Here is a 24,723-nt window from a genome sequence, read left to right on the forward strand (position 1 = left end):
AGTGGGAGGAGTTCTTAGAAGGGTCACATGACACATCTTGCTGCCGGGGTCAAGGGGTGGGGTTAACATTTGATTGATGGTAGGGCCCTTATACCACTGGAGTGCCTTGTTCTGTTTGTCTCCGTTCTGCTTCATTCGCCAAGCGCTCCGCCAGGACAGATGTCACTTATGATCTCCGTTGCCACCAGCTGGACAGTGGGACTTGGGTCTTTCTCTAGGACCCGGAGAGCTGAAATTACAGAGGACATCACGTTAGTGAACAGACTGTCAAATCACAGCTAAGCGTGATCACAGAACCTTGAAGTACCTGAGCAGAATGATCACATGGAAAAATGTGAAACTGGGTTCAGTCCTTCTATTGGGGTGGAAAATACATGATAGATGAATAGGCCTCACTTTTCATATAGTCACCTGTGCCTGAAATAGCTGGAGACTTATTACTTCTGAATACTACACGACAGCAGCTCTCCAATACAAACAAAGCTTTAGGGTCCCCTATTGGGTCCCTTCCATGCTCCCAACTGTGGGGAGACCCTGACTCTACCAGAAAGTCATCCACTCTGCTGCAAATGGAAGAAGGTCCATTGTTTCAATAGCTTCCACTTTTCAGTTATTTTCCAGCTCTATTCAGGAGCCACTGCCTGAGCTCAACTCAACCTGGAATTTAACACAGGCCAGGTCCAAGCTGGTTTGCGCATGATACAGGGCACCTACTGGAAGCAAAATTGCTGGTGGGAAATTTGGGGTAGCAGAAAGTGGCTACTTCTCACTTGGGAGGTCCACAGAAAGCCAATAAAGCCCAAAGTGTGGATAGCACTGGCTGGGGAGGGGGCATTGCCAGGACAACCAGGAGATGCACTGACTCATATCACACCTTCTGCAGCTTCCTCCTTCAGGGGAAATTAAGGCTGACTTTCTACTGGGCAAGAGTGAATTTGTCCTTTGATGTGTGGCTGATGCATTTTGCACCAGTGGTATCGGTTACTGCTGCTTGTCAGCTAAATTCCTTTATAACTCATTAATGAGCAGGACTTCAGCTGTATTTATCACTTACACATCAGCAGATGTTCCAGGTCCAGCCATTTCATACGCTGAGTGTCTGTGTGTTCCAGGATGATGCCTAAACACACAATGTCAAATAAATAACAACAATAATAAAACCTTCCCTTGTTGAGTGCAAAGTGATATTAGCAGCCTCTAGACAGGTCTTTGGGGTCTCCTACTGTGGGCCTAAGGGTGAGCTGTGGGCAAGAGGATGCTAGAGCGGTTTAGAGTCCACACTGAAGAGAATGAGAGAGACATTTTTAAAAAAGAATGTTTACATAAAACCCATTTGCTTGAAACAGTCTGTGCTCCTCTTGCCACTGCAGTCAGTTATTGGAGACATACTAAGATAGTGTCTTGGTCTAGTGGTCTGAGCAAAGGACTGGGGCCAGGAATAAGTGAGTTCTAAGCAGGGATCTCACAAGGTGACTGATAGGTGAGCCACAATGCCTGCCTGTCTCACATGGGTGTGCTAGGGAGAAGAGGGCACTGGGTCAAAGAGGAGGAACCTAATGCTTCCTTGACAAGGTGCTGTGGCCAGGAAGGTGAAACAGCAGGTGCTATGGGGAGGTGGGCTGCTTGCCTCCCAGTGAGGAGCACTGAACAGCACTGGGTAGGTCTGCACTTTGAGCTAGGGGTATCACACCCAGTTCAATGGGACAGGCCCACACTAGCTCTGACAGCGCTAGCATTAGAATGTAGCTAAGGCAGCACAAGCCGTGGGAGGAGCAGCCACTGTGAGAATAGACTTTGGGGTTTGGATGGGATCATACTTGGGGTGGTTAAACCTCCTGCTGCTCCTGCCATCGCAGCTACTCTCTATTTTTAGCACACAGGGCTAGTGCGGGTGTGTCTCATCAAGCTGGGAATTATACCCCCAGCTCAAAGTGTAACCATGCCCTATGTGACAGTGTCCCAGCCACTACTACGAAATGACTGCACCGTGCTTCCCCTGCAACAATCTCGAAGCACTTTATAGCAACTAATGAATTCCTCCGACCACCATCCTGGAGAGGTAGGGACATTAACATCTCCATCTATGGCTGGGAAGCTGAGGCACAGAGAGATTAATGGCAGCTCAGTGCTGCACAGTGGGATTTTTTTTGTCTCCCTCAATGGGAATATCAAAAGGGACACTGGGCATCATCTCTCACCAGCTAAGTTGGCGGCAACTGCCCGGATCCATTCCCAGCTGCTACTGAAGTACGTGATGGTGGTGCTGTACAAGTTCTCCAGCAGTTCTGCATTTTCTTTGGCCTAGAGGAAATCAGGGACACATGAGCTCTCTCTGGCTAGAAGTGCCCTTTGACTGCCAGCACATGCTTTTATGAACTACAGGTAAATAAGAGAAAGAACAGGTGGCTGGGTAGAAGTGGGAAAAATGGGAATCTGGGGCAGATTTACATTTCCCATCACCCTCCAGCCAATAATCTCATACAATTCAACAGCTCACTCACAAGGTGTCCGCAAATGTCCACTTGGAGCTCTTCAGGCTTCAGCTCGGCTCTGCCACCAAGGTGCTTATTGATCACATGTTGGAGTCTCTTCAGTCCCAAAAACGGGAAACAGAGGTGAAATGTAGCTCTGCATTCCTGAAAAAGAGCGTCACACCATTGAATTGTTCCCTACCGAGTGCTGTGTTCAATCAAAGGGTACTCATCTGTGTGACTGCTCATCTATTCCAGGACAAAAAGGGATTCATCTGGATGTGACTGGCAGAAACATGCAGGAATGACTAATAGAGGGGAGAGCTTCCACTGAAACCTGGAGGTAGCATCAATGTCTTTTGGGAACAGATATACCGATGAAAGCTGCTTCACCAGGCACAGCTGTGGTCTCTCCTCTGTTCTGGGGAGGCAGGGGCCTGGGGTGCAGAGACAGACAGGAACAGAGACCTGTCGGGGTCAGACCCATGACCTATCCTGGATTCTGGTGAGGCAGCCATGGACCAACCTGGCTGGAACTGACTCAGCAGGAGGGCAATGAACTGAGGGGAGAATTTGGGCCTCCACAACAAGCAGGAATAGCAGAGCTCCCCTGACATTGGGAGGAAGATTCCTTTTGGCTTAGTAAATAAGTCACTGTTGGTCTTACCATTGAAACCTTGGGGCTTGGGTCTTGCAGGTGCAGCAGAAGTGTGACCCAGCTCTTTCGAACCTGCTCGGCAAAATAGGCCTTCCGTTTTTTCTTTGTCAACTGAGCCAGGATGCCAAATAGGACAAAGGCCACTGAGCGAAGAGCATCGTCCTCCTACAGCCAAGAAAGCCCCACAACTTGGTAAGTAAGGGACAATCCCATCACGCACCTCACACAGCCGTCTCTTCTACGCTAAAGTAGAGTGATTGCAACTACAGCTAGTCAGATAAACTTTAATTAACCAATTTTTGTTCGAATTTTCTGATTCATGAAAATATTTTAGAGACAGTTCAATTTTGATGAAATTCCTCCAGAAGCCAGGCAGGGTCCTTAGAAACCTGCCTGGTGTCTTGCCAGTACACCCATCCAGCTCCTTGGCAGCCAATCTAGCAGGCTGACTGGGATCATAGGCTTCCAGGCTCCCCGCTTTGGGGGGAAGGATCGCTCAGTGGTTTGAGCATTGGCCTGCTAAACCCAGGGTTGTGAGTTCAGTCCCTGGGGGGCCATTTTGGGAACTGGGATAAAAAGCTGAGGATTGGTCCTGCTTTGAGCAGAGGGTTGGACTAGATGACCTCCTGAGGTCCCTTCCAATTCTATGACCCTGGGGGTCCTAGCCCTCAAATTTGCAACTCCCTGGCACCTCTAGCTCACAGAGTTTCCTGGGTTCCCATCACCAGGATAGTCTGAGAGCAGACTGCCCCAGGCCAAGGCTTCCAACAGAGCTAGGTTGAGAATAGTAATTCTGTTTCACAAGGAGTTCTGAAGTTTGGGGGAGGGGTTCCCACAAATAGGAACAAAACCAAAATTTGAAATCTCAAAAATTCTCTGCAAAACAGAATTATCATTCCAACCCTCTCACATAAAAACGGTATAGAGCAGGCCCAACACTTTGTATTGCACTCTGTAACCCCCTTTTCATGGTTATCTAGCTACCTAATCTAGTATTCAGACTTTCTTTGAGGTTCTCAGTGGCAATCAAGAACAGAAGGGTGAGACTGTGGGAGCAGGGATGTCATCCCCATCCTCCTAATGTTCTCCTCCTCTGTAAAATACCTCCCTTCCCTGGGGCCTAAAATCTCTGCACTCTGACATGAGCAATGCCCAGGGAGTCCACATCACACATCGTAAATCGAGTCTAATCAAGATCGGTTGAACTGGGGTTGGAGAGTTCTGTTCACATACATCGTCAAAGTAGGTCCGGATCTGTTGGGTGAGGTCTTTGAAGGAAGAACCAATGTCCTTCTCTTTCAGCTCCTTCAGGACTTTGGCCAGTGCTTTCATGCTCTCACCAATCACTTCAGAACTGAAAATATCATGTAAGGCCCCGATCAGTATGTCCAGAAGAAACTTCTTGTATTTTTTCACCTGTACAAACATACGACATTAAAGAAAACTTATCACTGATGACACTTCTAAGAACTTTTCTTTAGCAGTTATGAAGCTGTGGGAATTTCATCAACCCTCTCTCCCTCCTGAGATCTATAGCTATATTTCAGACCAGGTGCTAGCTACAATGAGCCAAACTCGGTAACATAATACACGTGCATAATCCTATTATTAGATTTCTAATTACTTAGATTCCAAGGCCAAAAGGGTTCTTTGTGATTATCCGGTCTGACCTCCTGCATAACATAGAACTTCTCCGAAATAGTCTCTGAACTAGAGTACATCTTCTAGAAAAACATCCAATCTTGATTTTAAAATTGCTAGTGACCGAAAATCCACCACAACTTTTGGTAAATTGTTCCAATGATTAATTAAAATTACTATTAAAAATGTACGCCTTATTACCAGTCTGAATTAATCTAGCTTCCTTTTTCTCCATTGAATCTTGTTATACCATTGTTTGCTAATGTGAAGAACCCATTATCAAAATTTGTTCCCCATGTGAGTAGTTATAGACTGTCCTCAAGTCACTCCTTAACCTTCTCTTTGTAAAGCTAAATAGATTGAGCTCCTTGAGTCTATCACTAAAGGTATATTTTCCAATCCTTTGATAGTTCTTGTGACTCTTCTCTGAATCCTCTCTAATTTATCAGCATCCTTCTTGAATTGTGGACATCTGATCTGGACACAGCATTCCAGCAGCACTCACATGAGTGCCATATTCAGAGGGAAAATAACTTCTTTACTCTTGTTCAAGATTCCTCTATTTATGCCTCCAAGGATCATTTCAGTCCTTTTGGCCACAACTTCGCATTGGGAGCTTATGTTCAACTGATTATCTGCCATGGCTCAAGTTTTTTCTCAGCATCATTGTTTCCTGGGATAGAGTCTCCCGTCCTGTAAGTATGGCCTGCATTTTTTGTTCCTAGATGTATACATTTACATATGGTTACATTAAAGTGCACATTGTTTGCTTATGCCCAATTTACCAAAGGATCCAGCTTGCTCTGTATTGACTGCAAAAAGGTGACTAGGGTATGGGAGAGAGCAGAATTTGGCCTAGTGCATTGTGTGCAGCCTCTGTAAACTCTGAGCAATTATTTCCCTTGGATTCTCTACTTATGTTGCATCCTATTCAGTATTCTCTCATACCTTCACAGGCGCCCCATCGACTATATTTCCCAGGCCTCTTACAGCCATCTGACGGACAATGCTGTTCCTATCCTGTGACCTTTCTTCCAAGATGCGCAAGACACCCTTAAGCAACTTTTTCTCCCTGAGCATGGGATCAGTCATTAGCTGAAATAAAATCAACATGTCCATTAGCACCAATATGATCCTTAAGATTGGGAATAGAATTTGAGCCGGCATAGAATACACTAAAAACAACAAGGAGTCCTCCTATAGCCACAGTCTTGTGGATACAGACTAATATGGCTACCCCTCTGATACGTGGCACATAACACACTAACTTTATCATTCCACACAGATGAGAAATGTCTTAAAAACATGGAGCTTTCCTTTTGGGCACTATAATAGGGATCCACTCACCTCTTGAGAGCCCCTTAGTGGCCAGGTCTGGTACCACAGTCCTTTTCTCACCCCTAGTGCACCCTGCCAGCTGACCTCAGTGAGTCTTCTGTGGCTCAGGCCTCTGGCTAAGTCCCAAAGTCCAAATGAACCCCTTCTGGGCTAGTCAAGAACAGTCCCATTGCCCTCGCTAGGGTCTCCAGCCCCAACTCTGGGTCCTTGAAATTCTGCTCTTTGTTCAAGCTCTCCGTAAGCATTGTCCCCTTCCTGGGGCTTATGCCACTGTAAGTGGTAGGGGATCCAAGGCCTGCCCATAACTCTGAGTTCCAAACCATGGACCCTGTAAACAGTAGTTAGGCACCGCTTGATTTCAGTTCATTGTTGCTTTTTCCTACCAGCCACTTTTAGCTTCACCCTCACCTCAAGGTTCAAATTCTTAAGGACTCTCTTCCTGCAAACCCAACTTAAGCAAATACTGCCAGAATCAAACTCTGGCAATCCCTGGAATTTCTGTGGCCAGAGAGCAGCACCCTTTCTTGCCCCTCCAGTTCCTGGCAGGAACTGACCTGCTAAGGCCCTGCAGCTCCTTTTAGCTGAGCCTGATTGGCTGCTCTCATGAGGCCTCTCTAGACAGACCCAGATTTGTGGCTCTTTTCTTGGGGCAGGGTGCAGTAGGACCATGGGGCCTCTTGTAAGGAGCCTCAAAGCCCAGGTACAGCCCATCCCAGACACAGATCGATTGTTTTCCTTAGAACCAGATGAGCCCCTAAGATAGTTACTTAGCATAAGTGGAAATATGATGCAGATGTTAGAGGAGGGCTGTAGAAAGGGAGGATGATCCAGCAGTTAACACACTTGTTTAGGACTTAGGAGACCCAGGTTCAAATTCCTGCTCCCTCAAAGACTTCCTGGGTGACCTTGGCAAATCACTTAGCCCTTCTGTGCATCAGCTCCCTGCCTGTAAAATAGGAATAATAGTGCTTCCCTACCTCCCAGGAGTGTTGTGGGGATACATACATACTGTTAGGGATTTTAAGGGGTCCCACTTGCCCCAGACTGTGTCCCGCTTGCCCCATGTTGAATTAGCTGAGCATAATTAACATTAGGCCATTATAGGTCAGCTTGATATTAAGACATAGGATAGCTGGTATGGCATAATCGAAAGGCCAACAGGAGAAAGGGGAACCAACGCCTACTGATAATTGTGAAACATGGCCTAGTATAACAGCATATTAGCAATGGAAAATTAATAAAGAGTCTTGTACAATGTAGCCGCACGTAGGTGGGCGCACATGTAGTTGGGAGGGGGCTTGCTGTGCAACTCTATTGGAAGTAGTTGTATTGGGCAATTTGGTAAACAATAAGGCGTTATTAACAATTAAGATCCAGACCCCACCCATAGGGTCAGAAGCAAACTGCATCCTAACCCCTGCCTTTCAGGCCCAGGTCTGTTAGCAAAACCCAATTGCTATATAGAACAAAGGTTAACTTCTGCAATTTTTGTCTGTCTATATCAGGGGCATGAGGGGGGGGGTGATGAAGAAACCAGAGAAAGGGGAACTGAGGGAAGCTCAGCTAGAATGCTGAGCCTTATCCAATGCAACCGCACAGGAGTGGTCTTACAGGCAGGCAGACTACCAACGAAAACTGCCCAGAAACAATAAAAGGAAACACCATGTATGAAAAAAACTGAAGTAGCTTGCAAATGTCACAACTGATACTCCCAAATAAGGGTATTTTAAGTAAATGCTAATTTGCGGTTTTAAACTTTATAAGCTTGGTAAAATTTGTAACAGGCAGAGGGGAGTTTTAACCCTCTCCCTGCATGCATGCTTGTACTATAATAAAAGTGCCTCAGTGTGTCTGACCCAAAATCAAAGGCGTGGTCAATTTTTCCACGACAATTTGGGGGCTCGTCCGGGATCCACAGATGACATCCCTGGATCAGAGGACCGCGGGCAGTTCCCTTCCAACCCCAGGGCCCATCTGAGAGGTAAGAGACCTTTTAAAATCTCTGCTGCTAGGGGCTTGGAGGAGAACTGGTCCGTAGGCTCTGGCTGGGGTAAGTCATAAGCTGAATCCAACCTTGGGACATGGTCAGACGCACCTGGGGCCCTTGCTAAGGCCTTAATAGACTCGAGCTGGGGTTTGGGAGGGAATGGGAATTTAGGCTGATCTGCAGGCTGAGCTGCAGTCAGTCTCAAGGCAAGGCAGGATTAGGCTGAGTTACAGTCTCAGTCTCAAGGCGAGGTGTGCCGGCAGCCCCTCGGACCATGCTCTTTGGGTCCGGAGAAAACTGATCGCCTATTAGAGCTGGGCGTTCGGCGTCCCGGAGCCACTAGGTTGGGAGGGACCAGGGGTAGTTTCAGCCCTGGCGAGCTGTGCCAGGAAACGTGCCAGTGTGAGTGAGGCCGTGCGGCCTGTGCGTGTGTATAAGGCCGAGCGGCCGGAGTGATTTGGCTGTGGAAAGACGCCCCAGACCCTCTGCGAAGCAAATTTGCTCATGACCGGAGGTGTTCTGAAAGCAAGCTCCACAGCCTGCTTGAAGAGAGAGAAAAAAGCTTCCCTAACTGGCAGGCTTTGGTAAGTGGCTAGCCCGTCAGGGTGCTTGTGTGTTCCCTATCCTGTTGTCCCTTACCCCTCCATATCCCCATGGCCCTGTGACCGCTCTTTGAGCACTGCCTTGTAAGAGGCCGCAGAGTCCCTTTTTGTTCCCCCCGGAGCCATAAGCTCCCTTCCCTTCCTTGGAGAGGAGGGAAGCCCCAGAAAACCGTACCGTCAGCTCAAAAGCTACTGCAGCACCGTTGGCTTGCAGGCTGGTGCCCAGGGCTGAAGAGAGACGTACGGGAACCACGGGTTGTTCTGTCAGCCCGCCCCCCCTTGTCCGCCTTCCTGCAGGTTTGCTAGAGGGAAAATGCCTGGAAACCTGCTCCCTTGTGTTCCTGCCATGAAAAAAGGGCAGGCCGAGTTGGGCCATTAGTGTAGAACTGTGGTAACCCCCGAGTTAGCATCCAGGTGTGATTGGCTTGAGTAAAGTGTGCTGTGGTGAGCATGGGGGCCAAAGGATCGAAAGTCCTGCCGGTCCCACCCCAAGGCACACCTGCTGCTTATATGTACGTACATTATAGGTCGTCGACGTGTAAATATTTAGAAAAATGGAATTGGTATACCAAAAATAATCCAAAACTGCAATTTCCCCTGAAGGGAAGTTTTGACCTTAACGGAATTGTACACCTCAGGGGTGCACTCCTTGTCAACGCCATGCCTGTATTGTAAAGGTTGTTTTGTGTCGGTTATAGGTTTGGGGTTAGAACCCCGAGGTAGAAGTCGCTATAAACCCTGGGGAAGTGAGTAACCCCGGAGTGGTCCTAGAGAATAAGGTTGGCCAAGGCTCCCGTCAGCAATAGGCAGACAGTGAAGGGGCCGTAAAACTAGCTGTCAGTAATTGAAGCTAACAGCCCGTAGATGTGCCAGTGAATGCTGAAATAATTGAGCGTTACACCCTAACTGCTGGTGAGAGAGGCAAAGGGGTGTGATGTGTTTTGTTGTATGTTTTGTCCACTGTGCTAGCATGTCTGTTAAGTGTTTTATAGTTAGCCCTTTGGGGATGCCTGTCAGCTAGGTTGTAATTGTCTGCCCGGTATCCGTAATGGGGGCAAAAGGGGAATCTAGGTAGATTCCCATGCCAGAGAAGGGCACTCCTGCCACGTATATATACTCATATTATGGTCCTAAAAAGTAGGCAGGAAGCTGTTGCCCGGCCTCCACTGGCCCCGAGGGGAAGAAATATCAAAAAATTTGCTTTGTAAATTAAATTGTGCAATCTGTTGTACCCCAAATGGTGTGTATCTGGATGTGTCTGATCCCGCTCACAATGAGGTCCTGGCAGGTTTTCAGAAGGACACTCTGAAGGAGCAGACTGACCCCAGCCCTTCCTCGTTGCAACAGGAACAGCTGGTTAAAGTCTCTCCCTCCCTGTGGGCATTGTGAGCCGATCATGCCAACCGGGTTGGGCACATTGGGGCTGCCCAACTGGCTGAAATTTGTCTAAACCCAGCAGGACCACTTCCCAAAGTGTAGTAAACCCTCTCTCAAACTAGACCGAGAGAGGAATTTTACTGTGCTGTTCATGCTGTTGTTTTCAGTGCTGAGGGGTTGTCACCGGCTCAGAGAAGGATTGTATTAAGTCTAAACATATAAAAATGTTATTAATAAATAATATGCATCAAAATGTAATGTGTGTATGTAAATAAATAGATGGGGGGTTAAGTCAAAAGCCCGCCCTCCTTGCTAAATTGGTAGTAAAACAATGCCTGTGCCCATGAAAAGAAAAAATGTAGCAAGAAAAAAGGATCGGGCCCATACAAGCAGGCAACCGCAGTTTGAGGAAGTTAAAAAAAGGAAAGTTAAAAATTAACTCTGTAGTTATTGGAGGAAATTAAGCAATAAGACTGTCTGTAAATAATCCAGGCAAAAGGTTATATAAGTAAAAATCATTTAACTATAAAGGATAGTCAATTTTGTTAAAAACACATATGGTGGGTACAATCTTTGTTTTATAATAAATTGGTGTTGTTTTGGGGTTGTAAAAACAAACAAAAAAAACCTAGTGTTAATTTTGGTATTTAATATTTAATCCTTAAGGTAATTTAATGTGTTATAAAATTTTGGTAAAAGATTTTGAATCTGGTTTGGTAACAAATAGCAAATAAAAGCTGTAGTAAAAACCCCACACTAAGCCTTAAGGTGGCTCTATGCAATCAACGGTTATGTTGTCAAAGAAAAGCCAAAATGGCTTGTGTTTTCCATTTAAAAATCAACATGTATTTAAGAACAGAAGTTAAAAGGTAGAAACCATTAAAACCTGACCTGTCTATAGAACAAATACAGAAAATATGGGGAGTAATTTAAGTAATTCCTCAGTTTTGCCTGCAATCAGTAAGGAAAATTATTTAAATTAATTTTGTTTAAATGTTGTAATTGTAAGTATGTGTTAGTTTTAGTAAAGTATTCTCTTGTAAAAAGACAAATGCCAAAACTGCTGTAAAACTGTAAGTAGCAACAGTAATTATGAACTTAATGTACTGAAAAAAAATTATAACAAGTTGTGCAACTTCATAAATCTAGTATGGTTAAATACCTTTTAAAGGCCACTCCCAATTGAAAGGCCAGATTAAGCTTTTATAAAATTTATACCAGGGCACCCAATGCAACTATCAACAGTGCCCTGCTGGCTTTGGCTCAGATGGACATTCATTTAATAAATAACACAATGCTTAATTATTGCAAAAGACTAATAAAATGTGTTAGGTCTTTTTATATATAATAGCTCTGCTGCTTGCTGGAACCAGAAGGCTGAATCTACATGAAAGTCCACCAGTAAGAAACTACTCTGGCCTCATTCTGAAAGACCCTTATCAAATCCTGTTAATTACCAACACTGCTGTAAAGTGCCGAGAAATGACTACCTGCCCATGTTTCTCACTGTAATGACTCTCCAACTGATAAGCGGTCTATCTTTCCTTCTGGCGTTGTTGCTCCTTCTAAACAACAGAAGTAAAGGACAGGGTAAAAATGTGGCAACTTTTCCTTTGTCTGCTGACAAACCCACTGAGCCTTTAAATCTTACTAAAAACACAACCTTTCCACCTAAGGACATAATAAAGCCTCCAAGCAAGCAAGGTGATAGTGCTAGCAACCTCTCCCTTGCTGCCTCACTGCCGGACAGCTAAGTGAATTAAGACTACGAAATCTCGAAGAATAGCTTGCGGAAGCTAGCCAAAACTACCTGAAAATGAAACTTGTAGTGTTCCTCAAACTCTCCTCCTTAATGAACTTAGGGTGGGATGGGGCTGATGGAGCAGCTGAATGGTCGCTCGGTAGCGCCCAAGACTTTGTTGCCTTGCTTTGCTCATGTGACCCATGGTTTGGCCCACGTGAGCAAAGGAGGGATGATTACACTGGTGTCACGACACTAGTAGTACACAATAGTGGTAAGCCAGTCCGGACTAACCGGCAGCTCACCCCACTCTGTGGGGCCTGTCTGTGAATATCTGGATTGACTTTATCAACATGCCAAACGGTTGCTCATATGAATATGTGTCTGTATAGTCTCTGAATGAATTGGAGCCTTGCCTTGTGCAGAGGCTGCCTCCATCACAGTAGCAAAGAAATTGTTTAGGGATTTTTATTCATAATTCGGTCTCCCTGTTTCTATAAACAGTAACCGAGGTATCCACTTTATGGGTCAGGACATGCAGCAAGTCTGCAAAACTCTCCACATTAAGCAGCATTTACATTGTGCTCACCACCCTCAGTATGTAGGGACAGTGGAACGGGAAAAGGGGAACTTGCAAACAAACTAGCCAAACTGTGTAAGGAAACAATCTTTAACATAGATGCATTCTATAACAAGGTAGATAAAATGCTAGTTTCTGAAATCTGCCACGATACTCATGGAAAAGTCTGTTTTCCTGCCTAGAGGCCATCCCTGTAGCAGATAACATCACCTGTACCTTATTACAGTATTCTCCCTCTCGTACTACAAACCCAAAGGCATCGCAGGAAGTTGTCCACGTATATAACCAATAGCTGTGGTATAGCCCCTATAGAAAAGAGACCCAGAGGAATTCAAATAAATTATACTTAATGCCACGTTAGAAACTATCAGGTTTACTTTACCGTTAACTCCCTTTCAAATTGCCGCTATTTGTCCAAGTATTTGTGAAACCCAACAGCCTAAAGGTAAATTGGGCCAACTGAAAAAGTATACCCAGTATTATTTCTGGGGCGCAGTTAACTCAGGTGTAGGCAGAAATGGGTGGATTGCACGTTATTTCAGCCCTTAGTTCTATGACCCAAAAGGTATTAAGAGGTGGTATTAAATATCACTAATGCTGGGAAGGCATTGCAGTGGGATCTGGCATGTTTGGGATTTCCTGAGTGACTAGCTACTAGCCATTCAGAGTGATCTTAAGCACCAGGCTTGGCCCACGGCCCTTACAGACATCTCAGGAGTACCATCTGACCTGTGGTCATAAAGGCATAATTGAAAATTCTCTGGGTAATTCGTGTGCATTCACAGTACTCCTTCCAAGCATATGGACCAGTTAAAGAAAGTGTGAGCTTCCACATACCGAATCCTGCCAGGCCCGTGGGAAGCATGCATATAAGATTGGGTAATTCGCCAAGACATTTGGGAAATCAAGCCACCTGATATGCCTAGCCCATTACATTATCAAAACCCTCTAGCCCTCCATACCTCTAGGTACATATAGTGGGGACTATCAAAAGGAGGGTTGTCCATGCATATTTGTTTTTTGTTATTGTTGTTGTAAAGCTTGTTGTCCCTGCCCTATATTTGCTTTGTTTATGCCACTTTATTAAGTGGCCCTTGTTCCCTTGAGGGAAATAAATCCCTGTCTGCCTGAAACCCTGGAAGCACCCTATAAAATGAGCCTACAAGTTTTGAGGTCCAGGCCTTAATTAATATTCACATTGAGGAAGTTGATGCCATTAATTTGGCATCAAAAGGAGGGAATTGTTAGGGATTTTAAGGGGTCCCACTTGCCCCAGACTGTGTCCCGCTTGCCCCATGTTGAATTAGCTGAGCATAATTAACATTAGGCCATTATAGGTCAGCTTGATATTAAGACATAGGATAGCTGGTATGGCATAATCGAAAGGCCAACAGGAGAAAGGGGAACCAACGCCTACTGATAATTGTGAAACATGGCCTAGTATAACAGCATATTAGCAATGGAAAATTAATAAAGAGTCTTGTACAATGTAGCCGCACGTAGGTGGGCGCACATGTAGTTGGGAGGGCTTGCTGTGCAACTCTATTGGAAGTAGTTGTATTGGGAAATTTGGTAAACAATAAGCCCTTATTAACAATTAAGATACAGACCCCACCCATAGGGTCAGAAGCAAACTGCATCCTAACCCCTGCCTTTCAGGCCCAGGTCTGTTAGCAAAACCCAATTGCTATATAGAACAAAGGTTAACTTCTGCAATTCTTGTCTGTCTATATCAGGGGCATGAGGGGGGGGGGTGATGAAGAAACCAGAGAAAGGGGAACTGAGGGAAGCTCAGCTAGAATGCTGAGCCTTATCCAATGCAACCGCAAAGGAGGGGTCTTACAGGCAGGCAGACTACCAACGAAAACTGCCCAGAAACAATAAAAGGAAACACCATGTATGAAAAAAACTGAAGTAGCTTGCAAATGTCACAACTGATACTCCCAAATAAGGGTATTTTAAGTAAATGCTAATTTGCGGTTTTAAACTTTATAAGCTTGGTAAAATTTGTAACAGGCAGAGGGGAGTTTTAACCCTCTCCCTGCATGCATGCTTGTACTATAATAAAAGTGCCTCAGTGTGTCTGACCCAAAATCAAAGGCGTGGTCAATTTTTCCACGACAATACATAATGAGTTTTGAGGTACTCAGATACAATAGTCATGAGAACCTACGATAGTTGTGAATGTATTTGTATGTTGCTTGTTTTATAGTATTAGGACACTAGGTTCATTCCGAAGATCTGCTGAGTGAAAGCAAAATCAGGAGCTGTTGGTTAGTATCAGCACTGGGACTTGGCAGAAGAGGTCCAGTACTTCAAACTCTGTCTGTATCTCTCTCAGCCAGCACCTGTGGTTGTGTAGCTAGTATAGGCAATGACAGCAATACAAATATCAGCGAGAGAATGACTCCGAAAGGTAGAATGAAGTTTCTTGTCAGGTTTCCATATAAAGGGGGACCCAGTCTACTATCTAAAATGACAGTTACTCCTATGAACTGAACTGTACAACTCCTTAAAAGAAAGGCAAACAGACAGTGGTCTAATGGTGAAACTGCTCTTCAGAGCCCTGTGTCTTACCTGGGCAAGGAAAGCTGTGCCGGTGACTCGGAAGTTTTCCATTGGGGAATTCACCCAGGGGAGGAGGCTCTGGATGATCTCAAGTGTTATTAGTCCAAATCTTAGCAGACCACTGGAAGGCAAAAAACCGCTTATGGGGTCGATTGCACACTTCAAAAACTCAGCTGCTGTGAGCAGACAGCTCTGATATCCATGGGTGGGAGCTGTGTGTTTCCACCCAGGGCACTCCCCACAAAGCTATAAACTGGAGGTTCCCTCTCAGCCACTCTATTTGCTACTGATTCCCAAGGATAAAATCATGCCTCTTAGATCTCTTACCTCACCAGCAGACACACTCCCTCATGGTGAGTCTGGGGGTTTTCAAGCAGAATCCATGTTTTCTGCATCCTGAGCACTCTCACCAGTCTCTCATTCCCAGCTTTGGAAAGCAGAGATTCTAACGCTTGGACAGAAAACCTGGGGAAAGAGAGGCACAGAACTGCAGCAATCAGTAGGAAGATGCAGCCTGAACAGAGTCAGGAAGCCCAGGTTACTTGTCAGGTCTGCTGTTCATCGACAGTTCATCCACTGGCAATATCCTGGACACCAGTGTCCCTGGAAGGACTTGATGCCAGGCGGTATGTTTCTGTCTCATACATCTCATATAACTAGTTTTGCTAGGGACAAAATTTTGCAGTCATTTTTCACTTTCTGCAAGGAGTATGGATACTAGCAGAGTACAAGGATATAAAAAAGATACATGATCAGGACCCAAAAACTGGGGGGCATAGAATGTGGTGATCACTAGTGGATATTTTGGGGTTGTATCTCCAGATATGATGTGACAGAGTGCTAAGGGTATGCACTTGAGTCAGCACTCTGGTCACTATTAGTACTAATTCAGTTCCTTACAGAAAGCCTAATTGGACAGAGGTGTAGCTGATTACGAGGTCAGATTGGGGCTAGTGAGTCATGGAACCAATCATTCCATTAACAGGGAAACTGTATAAAAGGACATGGGCAGGAGCCCTTTGAGGGGAACAGACAGAGAAAGAAACTTGGGTGACCAGATATCCTGATATTTGGGGCTTTTTCTTATACAGGTGCCTATTACCACCCACCCCCTGTCCTGATTTTTCACACTTGCTGTCTGGTCACCCAAAGAGAAACAGAAAGACAAAAAGCTGGGAGATCCTGACAAAGTGAGCTCTCTGAGTGGAAACACCTTCCCCCCATTTTGGAGAAGAGTTTAGAAAGTTGAGATACAAGATAAAGGTGCTATGTATTGGTAGGGGGATTAAATAGACTTCACATTGGTGTTTACAAGCAAGAAAGTCTCAACGTGGTCTGTGTTTGTAGAAGATGTGGGGGTGCAACACCCCTCTCTGTCACAGCTGGGGGCTCATCAGGGATTTCCCTGTTATCTATGCAAATGGAGAGCCTGCTGGAGAAGCCAGGGTAGAGGTCTGGCAGTCCGGGTGATGGAGGGAACACACTGAAATGGGTGGTGAAGCAGCAAGGAGAAGTCTAGAACAGGGGTTCTCAACCTTTCTGTTTCTGAGCCTCCTCTCACCTCAACAAGCTATAAATACTCCATGGCCCACTCCCAGGCCTCTGCCCTGCCAGGCATCAGAGTTTGGGGTTCCTGGCTCTAGATTTTAACTCCACAGGGTGCAGGGGCTGGGGCTTTAGTGCAGGTGCTGGGCCTCAGGGCTCCAGCCTGGCTGGGCTCAGAGATTCAGCTTTCTGCCCTAAGCCCCAGCTAGTCTACTGTCAGCCCTGCTTGGCGGACCCCCTAAAACCGGCCCGGTTGAGAAATGCTGGTGTAGAAGACCCCACAGACCTTCTAACAATCCCACCAGGCAGAAAAACAGCCTTTGCTTGCCTGGTAGGTTTAACAGCAAAAGAGCCTTCAGGAATTTATACAGGAACAAGCCCAGGTCTGGCAACAACTCCTCCAAAATCTGGCAAGTCCTGTGACAGGAAATGGAACCAGGCACAGGAGATCAGACTCTGTAAAATGGGACCTGCGAACAACCCTGATCTGGTTTTGGTTACTCTTAAAAGAGCAGCGGTGAGACCTCACAAGGACAGAACAATGTGGGCCTTTCGACTGACACCCCATTTAACCGGGGAAGCACATATATGGCTCTTAGTGATTAGCGGGCAAGATATTAGGACGTGATTAAGGCAGCCATGCTGGACGAGGTGGGGCCTGTCCACAGAAAAGTACTGCCAGAAATGGAGAGTTAAAAGATGGATTGAGGGATTAGGCCTCTGTGCATTTGCATAGAAATTGAAAGATTGGACCACTTACTGGTAAGGCCACATACTCAAACTGTGGGGGAGATCATGGACTGCATGATTCTGGAAGTTTCTTCAGAGTCACCCTGAGCATACCTGAGTATAGGTTACGTGGCACCAGCCAGTTAATCTGGACCCCGCAGTTAAAGTTACAGAGGAATTTGCAGAGGCGGACATTCCCAGAGTGAGTCAGTGGTTTAAGGGGCTAAAAGATCACTAAAAGATTGCCATATGAGTCTCAAATAAAATCTCATGTCCCCAATATCATTGTGAAACACATCTACAGATGCTGTGTAAAGAGCCATGTCTATGCATTGAAAATTACATTCTTATGATCTGTGTCTAGGGACTAGTCACCAGGAAAGGTGAAAAAATGGTTTTCTTTAAGGCAAGAAATGTTTCTCCATCTGTTTGTTTACATGTAAATTAAGCATGTAGGTTTCACATTCAGTTCAGGACTGTGAGAACTTCAAAGAAAGAAAAGTAACAGGAAGGAGACAGGGAGTGGGGACCCAATTTTGGGGTACACCTCAAAGGTTTGCTCTAGTATATTTGGGGGACAAAGAAGACACCCTGGCATCTTTCACTTAGGAAGTAGATGGACAGCGAGACGGACAGCGGGGTCACTATCAGGCTTGGTTGAGAACGTTGGGTGAGAAACATCTTTAGACAGGAGGTTAACCTGTTGGTTAAGTTTACTCTCTAGGACCATGTTATGATTTCATTTGACATGTAACCATTTTTTGCTTGCATTCTTACTCACTGTCACTGGAAATTCTGTTCTTTGACCATCTCTGTTCTTGTTTGCACTATAAATATATCTAAGTGCTGTGTGTTTTGCACTATAGAGTATAAGTAATAAAGTATAAAGTACAGAGTCTAAAGTATAAGAAGTAAACTGGTGTGTACTGTTCCATAGGGAACAGCAGGCCCGGTAATTCTGTGGGTGTTCAGTGGATAAAGGTCTGGACACTATACGGAATGGTCTGAAGACTCGGGGGTTGGTGTGTGCCTATCACTAACCTGTACAAAGAGACTGGGGTCTGAGGAGGCCTGGATGGCAGTGCTTGTTTTGCCAGAGCCTGGTCATTTTAGGGAACTGACCCACAGCAGACACAGACAAGACTTCCTCACTCTAAGGGCAGGCAATGGTAAGGTGCCTCATAACCCTGGAAATTCCTGGGGAGTGTCACACAACTCTATTGGAATTCTTTGTTTCTCTCCCTTCCTTCTAATTACCAGCAAGGGTTGCCCTCAGTATGTTGTTGGTCTTTTTGGAATAGGCTCCGGCTTCTTATCCTTGGCAAAGGCATCTTTTGTCCTGAGGTTCGGCTGACCTGCTGCAGGAGAACAGGAAACAACTCTGGGAGGAGCTCCTGCACAGCTTTGCTCGACTGCTGTGCTGACACCACCTCAAAGATGGCACATGTTGCCTGAAAGGACAGCATGGTAAAAATGAGATCTCCTCCCAACACCATCACACCCTCTTCTCCCCTTCTGATATCAGCTGTACTGAATTTTCACTTCTGCCGGTAACTTGAATGACTGCAAGCAACTCCCTTAACTCATGACTCAGTTTCCCACATCTGTAAAAATGTGTATGACCTACCAAGGCATGTTGTGAGTCCTAAGGAATATTTGCAAAGCACTGTGAGAAACCTGGTTCAAAGACTTTCTAATTGCCAGATGTTATTAAGTAAATCAGCCACGTACTCTAAAACTGCATATTTGTTCCACAGACAGCAGAGCTGGACTCAGGGAAACAGTACATCAGAGGAGAAGTGCCCACACAGCAATATTCTACCACACTTCTAGCTTTCCAGCAGCAGGATTGTCACAGGGCAGAGGAAAGCCTGAAAGGCGTGTCTGTCATCTAACTTACTGAGAGAGGTTCAGCAGCTGCCAAATGCCTGTCAGTTTCAGTCTCTGAGGTGATGCTTTCTTCTTGGCTTGTTGACGTCTTTATTTTTTTTATTAGGACCTGTAGGACCTGAGTGGCAAGCAAGGGGTCTCCCCCTAGAGATCTCCACAGCTCACTGGTGTCACTGCAATTTAACAGAAGTTACATGTGACCCCTGGACACTTTTGTGGCTCAGACTGAATGCGTCCTATTTAAGTAAAGACCAACTTTTCTCCTTGCCTATGAGGAGAAAGTTAGGAGCACTGTCCTCCTTTAACGCTCCTCCTGTTTAAATATTGAGTTTCCAGTTACAGAACTAGGTTAAGTGACCTAGTCTTACTGCAGCCTAACCATTAATACTAGACTTCCGAAGGACAGGACACAGAGCGCCAATCTCAGTTCCTGTTTTCCCACTTCCCAGTAAATATGGAATCCTGAGCATGTGGCTCCCAAAGATCCAGGGTTTGGAAGGCAAGTGGATGAAAGAAAAGCCACATTTCTACTAACTGGACATACAATTATGAGAACGAATATTCATGGCCATCCTAGTTCCCCTTCACAAAGGGTGTCCCTACCCTCTGTTTGCCAGAAGCTGGGACTGGGCAACAGGGGATGGATCATTTGACAGTTACCTGTTCTATTCATTCCCTCTAGGACATGTGGCACTGGCCACTGTCGGAAGACAGGACACTGGGCTAGATGGACCTTTGGTCTGACCCAGTATGGCCGTTCTTATGGTCTTAGATTCCAGCACTGATAACTGATAACCCAGTTGGGGACCTTTAAATGAAATGATGGATCTGCTTCCAGTCCAGTTTTAAATCCCAAGAACAGCAACTCTATTCTAGCAGCCACACCCTGACTGATACCAAGTGGCGGTCTGATGACAATATTGGCCCTATTCTTTGTCATCAGCCAGGGATTGGACTTGAAGCTGTCATGCTACCAGGAAATCAACAGCAATTGCAAATTTCCAAAGTGAGGTCAATTCAGGTGTCTAGAGAGCCAGGCCGGTTCCAGGCACCAGCCCAGCAAGCAGCTGCTTGGGGCAGGCAATGGTGAGGGGCAGCACATCTGGGTCTTCGGTCGCAATTCGGCGGCTGGTCCCTCACTCCTTCTCGGAGCGAAGGAGTAGAGCTGCACATCGCGATCACAGGGTTTTTTTATTCCCCGCCCTTTTTTTGCTGCTTGGGGCAGCAAAAGCCCTGGAGCCAGCCCTTCTAGAGAAGTAGATGTTTCCAACAATACACTCCAGTTATACCAGTAAAGTTAGGTCTTTAGGATGTCAAAGCAGTTATGAATTAATGGAAACAGAATGACACTTAATTTCTCTCCACACCCCACCTTACCATGCTCTTGGACCTTCCTGGAGAAAGACCCAGGCTATTAACCATCAGTAATTATCCCAAAATGTCTGCTGCTTAAATAAAGCCCTACATCTCCCAGCAAAGCTGTGGGATCCATGTTTTACCAAGATGAATGCAATAGGTAGCGGTATATACCTGTCCATTGGCAGATGGTTGCTGAGTAGGCTGGAGATCACTGCCTCTAGGTGATGGTGAGCTAAAATAGACACTGCCTCCAGCATGAATTGCCTCAAGCTGCCCTCCTGGATAGTAGCCATATGGCTATATATTATATCCACAATAGCTGGCACCTGGAAGGAACAAAACCAGAAAGAAATGTCCCTTTTTCTTTCTCTCCATTCATTCTACAGAATCAAAACCTTTATTTAGACATTTGCTGCTTTTTTAGAAATTCCTCAACAAAAAAACGTTCAAATATGTCTGTGTAACTTTAACCCACAACAATTGCCCACACTTGGCTGTAAAAATTAACACTGACACACACACATATAGCGAAACCCCGCTATAACACGATGATCAGGGTCCAAAAAATTGGATTGCGCTAAATGTGGGGTCGCGGTATAGCAGGGTTTACCATTTCAAGCTGGTCAGTTTCAAGCCGGTCGATTTCTCTTGGGCAGAAAACTACTTTCATTTGCGAACTGCCCACCGCAGTAACTGAAAGGGTGGAGCTCCAGCAGCGGGGGCTCTCAGCCATGGAGGGAGAGAGGGAAACACTTGGGGAGAGCAGGGGAGACGTGCAACGGGCAGAGGAAGAGCGAGGAGCAGCTGGGGAGAGAGTGGCTCTTCTCACCAAAAGGGTAAGCGGGGGCAGGTGGGAAGAGGCAGTGGGGAAGGCACATTCCATTTTTTGCTTTTTTTTTTTCCCTTTGGGGGCACTCCAGCCCCTCTCCCTTCACAAAGCCTCTCTCTCTCTCTCTCTTTTTTCTCTCTCTCTTTTGCGCTTCCGCAGCGCTCCAGCTGCTTTATTTTTTTTGGCCTGGGGCGGCCGGAGCCACCTTACAATCATGTTATAGCCGAATTCGCATTATTACGGGGCGCATTATAGCAGGGTCAGGGGCGGCTCTAGCCATTTCGCCACCCCAAGCACGGTGGCACCCGTGGCTCCGGTGGACCTCCCGCAGGCGACCGGCAGAGCACCCCCCGCGGCGTGCCGCCCCAAGCACGCGCTTTGTGTGCTGGGGCCTGGAGCCGCCCCTGAGCGGGGTTTCCCTGTACATACCAGGTAATTTAATGTGGTGGTGCCCAGCTATGCATTAAATAAACCAGCTGGCATGCACAAAAGAAGGCTTTGCTTGCCCAGATTTTGCAGGTGTGATTTAAGCAGCCAAATGCAACCATTTGCTTTGAAGGATGCACAGTTCATAAACAACCACAAGCAAAAAATATGCAAGTGCTTTAAACACAGTGTGCAAATGCCTGGGACTATGAACAGGTGACAACCTCTCATTCATTCCTAGCCCTTCACATCTTCGAAATACTGTGCAAACGTGGCAGTTCTGCTGTGAGGGTTCCCTGTCCTGAGGCCTTTCACCAGCCTTGATAGAAGATTTGTGGAGTGCTCCTTTCATCTAGCCCTAACGCACTGGGCTCCAGAATAAGGCATATAAATAGTGGATCCCAAAGACACTATAGTTTTCTCCCTCCCTCCTTCTATTCTTAAAGGGTACGTCTACACACCAAAAAAATCCCACAGCAGTGAGTTTCAGAGCTCAGGTCAACCTGGGCCTGAGGGGCTTGCACTATGTGGCTAAAAGTGTAGCTGTTCCTGCTCGGGCTGCAGCCCAGGCTCTGAAACCTGGCAAGAGGGTGGGTCTCAGAGCCCAGGCTCCAGACTCCCTGGGAATGACTACAGGGCTATTTTTATCCAGGTAGCCCTTAGCCATAGACCTCCTAAGAACTGGATGCCTCCAAGTGCCGGTCATTCTGTCTTCTTGTCTTTTCCCCAGAGTGTTTTTTCAAGCCTTTCTTGGCTGAATACTGTGGCAACACGCCAGACAAATAAATAACCAACCATCTTCCTTTTCCCTTGGATTCTCTCTGTCTATTGCTATTGATTCTGCCCATTGCCTAGTTTAGGGTGGGAACAGAGATGGAATCGACTCTATGTCCGAGGGGGAGAAACAGCAAGATTTTTGTTCATTACACATGAGGGCAAAGATCTAAAAGCCTCGTGTTTAGGCAGAAAACCTCTCCAGTTTCCCGTTTTACTTTATCAAGCATGGCATCTCCACACTCCTTCAGTATAACCTTCATCCACAGTCCAGCTGCTGTGGCACAGGTGGGGCTGGCAGACAGCATACTTTCCACTGTGGCCTCAATAAAGGCTGTGGCCTGTTCTGGGGGAAAGTACTCACTAACAACCTGGGAACAAATCAAAAACAGGAGAGACTGCAATGATGTTTGGCTCCAGCACTTGTAAAAATGGAGGCCTAATATCTCTATGGAAAAATATCTATGCATCAGCAAATTGCATCCGATGAAGTGGGTATTCACCCACGAAAGCTCATGCTCCAATACGTCTGTTAGTCTATAAGGTGCAGGGGCGGCTCTAGAAATTTGGCCGCCCCAAGCAATCATGCCCGGGAGGCGCCCCCGAGCCGCGGGAGCAGCGGAACTGCCGCGGGCATGACTGCGGAGGGTCCGCTGGTCGCGCGGCTCAGCTGGACCTCCCACAGCTGCGGACGGTTCGCGGGTCCGGCGGCTCCGGTTGAGCTGCCGCAGTCATGCCTGCGGGAGGTCCAGCCGAGCCACGGGACCAGCGAACCGTCCGCAGTCATGACTGCGGCAGGTCCGGTCGTCCCCGGGCTCCGGTGGACCTCCCGCAGGCATGACTGCGGCAGGTCCACCGGCCCAGCCTGCCGCCCCCCTGGGAAAGGGCCGCCCCAGGAGGGTGCTTGCCCCGCTGGGCTCTAGAGCCGCCCCTGATAAGGTGCCACAGGACTCTTTGCTGCTTTTACAGATCCAGACTAACATGGCTTCCCTTCTGATTAATTAACAATTTGTTAATTAGCCTCATGTCCAGCTAGCCATTTGGGATTAAAATTCTCTCCATAGTCTATATACTACATTTTTGTATTCTACACTAATGAGATCAGGTTCGAGGCAAAGCTTCTGTTGCACAGTTAGCACAACATTGTACTGGATATGCAGGAGGTAAGTTTCCAGTTTGTATTCTCTTAGATACACTGCATCTTTTTACAATATATACAATGAAGTCAAGAGAAGCATGCACACAAATATAGGCTAAGGCAAACCCACAAGGTGACAGAATGAAGACTGGATGAGTTCTCAGCTTGATGTTCCACTAATACAGTTTTTTCTCATGGATAGCTGGATAGGTACATGTGTGCGCATCTGCGTGTGCATTTTCATGGGCGTGCAACATTCTGTGGAATCTGGATTTTACATGGCATTCATAGCACACATTTATGAAAAGCATCTTGCTGGTTACTAGCAACAAATGCCCCTCGCCCACAGCTCGCTCCAAGTACGGAAAGGCATCATGAAAGCGTAAATGTAAAATGAAGGGTGCCTGGTGACTAGAACATCCGCACAAGTTTTTTGAGTCAGTTACCCTGGCCATTTTGGAAGATGCCTGAAACAGAGCCTCGGGGTCCGGAGCTGCTGTTAGTTCTTCATGGAGACATCTCAGCTCCTCTTCCGCTGACCCCAGGTTCATGGGCTGGCCTGGAGTGGAGAAAAGGAAAAAAAGTACTGTAACGACTAATGAAACTGAACCTCTACTGCATGGATATTCATACAGGAGGATCCATGTGCTAGGCTGTTATCAGCATAGTGTAAAATCTTGGCCCCATCAAAGTCAACGGCAAAACTCCTGTTGAGTATAATGGAGTCGGGATTACACCCTAAATGTCTGAAAGTTAACAGTAGTGGTATGTTATTGTGACTGATACAGGATTGAACAAGCACCGTATTCAGCTTGGAGCAGCTTTCTGGGGGTGTCTGGTTTCAGTAGCCTCTCTGCTCTCACTATTTACATCTAATCTCACATTCAAGTACAACTCATGGAGGTAGATGTGAGGGGTTCCAATGTAGAAGTGAATCCCTCCACCAAACTCTCGTTGTAAACGAGATGGGGCTGGACAAAACCTTCGGCAGGAAACCCAGGCTCATCCGTCACTTCTAAACAATGCTGGGATTTCTATGTTGTACACTCAAAGACTGGAGTCCCTTGTTC

At 46.3% G+C, this 24,723-nt stretch overlaps 2 protein-coding genes across 2 annotated transcripts; both read right to left on the reverse strand.

The window, feature by feature from the left end:
* LOC120388104 (maestro heat-like repeat-containing protein family member 2B) lies at nt 1-19,191 on the reverse strand. The gene is made up of 11 exons (XM_039509694.1): nt 19,138-19,191; nt 18,495-18,688; nt 15,291-15,428; nt 14,973-15,084; nt 5,719-5,865; nt 4,363-4,545; nt 3,139-3,294; nt 2,502-2,636; nt 2,199-2,301; nt 1,055-1,120; nt 1-229 (listed from the first exon to the last, which is right to left on the reverse strand). Exons 2-11 carry the CDS (start codon nt 18,566-18,568, stop codon nt 132-134), a joined length of 1,212 nt encoding a protein of 403 aa, XP_039365628.1. The 5' UTR covers nt 18,569-18,688; nt 19,138-19,191; the 3' UTR covers nt 1-131.
* On the reverse strand, nt 18,970-24,130 carry LOC120388833 (maestro heat-like repeat-containing protein family member 2B). The gene is made up of 5 exons (XM_039510926.1): nt 24,100-24,130; nt 22,734-22,886; nt 20,658-20,812; nt 19,259-19,300; nt 18,970-19,003 (listed from the first exon to the last, which is right to left on the reverse strand). The coding sequence occupies exons 1-5, from the start codon at nt 24,106-24,108 to the stop codon at nt 18,970-18,972; spliced, it is 393 nt and encodes a 130-aa protein (XP_039366860.1). The 5' UTR covers nt 24,109-24,130.
* Nucleotides 24,131-24,723: the final 593 nt, after the last annotated feature.

This window comes from Mauremys reevesii, linkage group 22, assembly GCF_016161935.1.
Source record: "Mauremys reevesii isolate NIE-2019 linkage group 22, ASM1616193v1, whole genome shotgun sequence".
In the NCBI taxonomy this organism is placed as follows: domain Eukaryota; kingdom Metazoa; phylum Chordata; order Testudines; family Geoemydidae; genus Mauremys; species Mauremys reevesii.

Excerpts from the sequence above, each read along its gene's own strand:
- LOC120388104 (XM_039509694.1), bottom strand. The coding sequence starts at position 18,568 with ATGCCTTTGCCAAGGATAAGAAGCCGGAGCCTATTCCAAAAAGACCAA. Across the intron at positions 15,429-18,494 it reads ACTGAGGGCAACCCTTGCTG|GTTTTCTGTCCAAGCGTTAG; the intron begins GTAATTAGAAGG and ends CTCTTTCCCCAG. Across the intron at positions 4,546-5,718 it reads TCGATGGGGCGCCTGTGAAG|GTGAAAAAATACAAGAAGTT; the intron begins GTATGAGAGAAT and ends ATGTTTGTACAG.
- LOC120388833 (XM_039510926.1), bottom strand. Across the intron at positions 20,813-22,733 it reads GAGATGCCATGCTTGATAAA|GTGCCAGCTATTGTGGATAT; the intron begins GTAAAACGGGAA and ends TGTTCCTTCCAG. Across the intron at positions 19,301-20,657 it reads AACCATCTGCCAATGGACAG|TGACACCAGTGAGCTGTGGA; the intron begins GTATATACCGCT and ends GTTAAATTGCAG.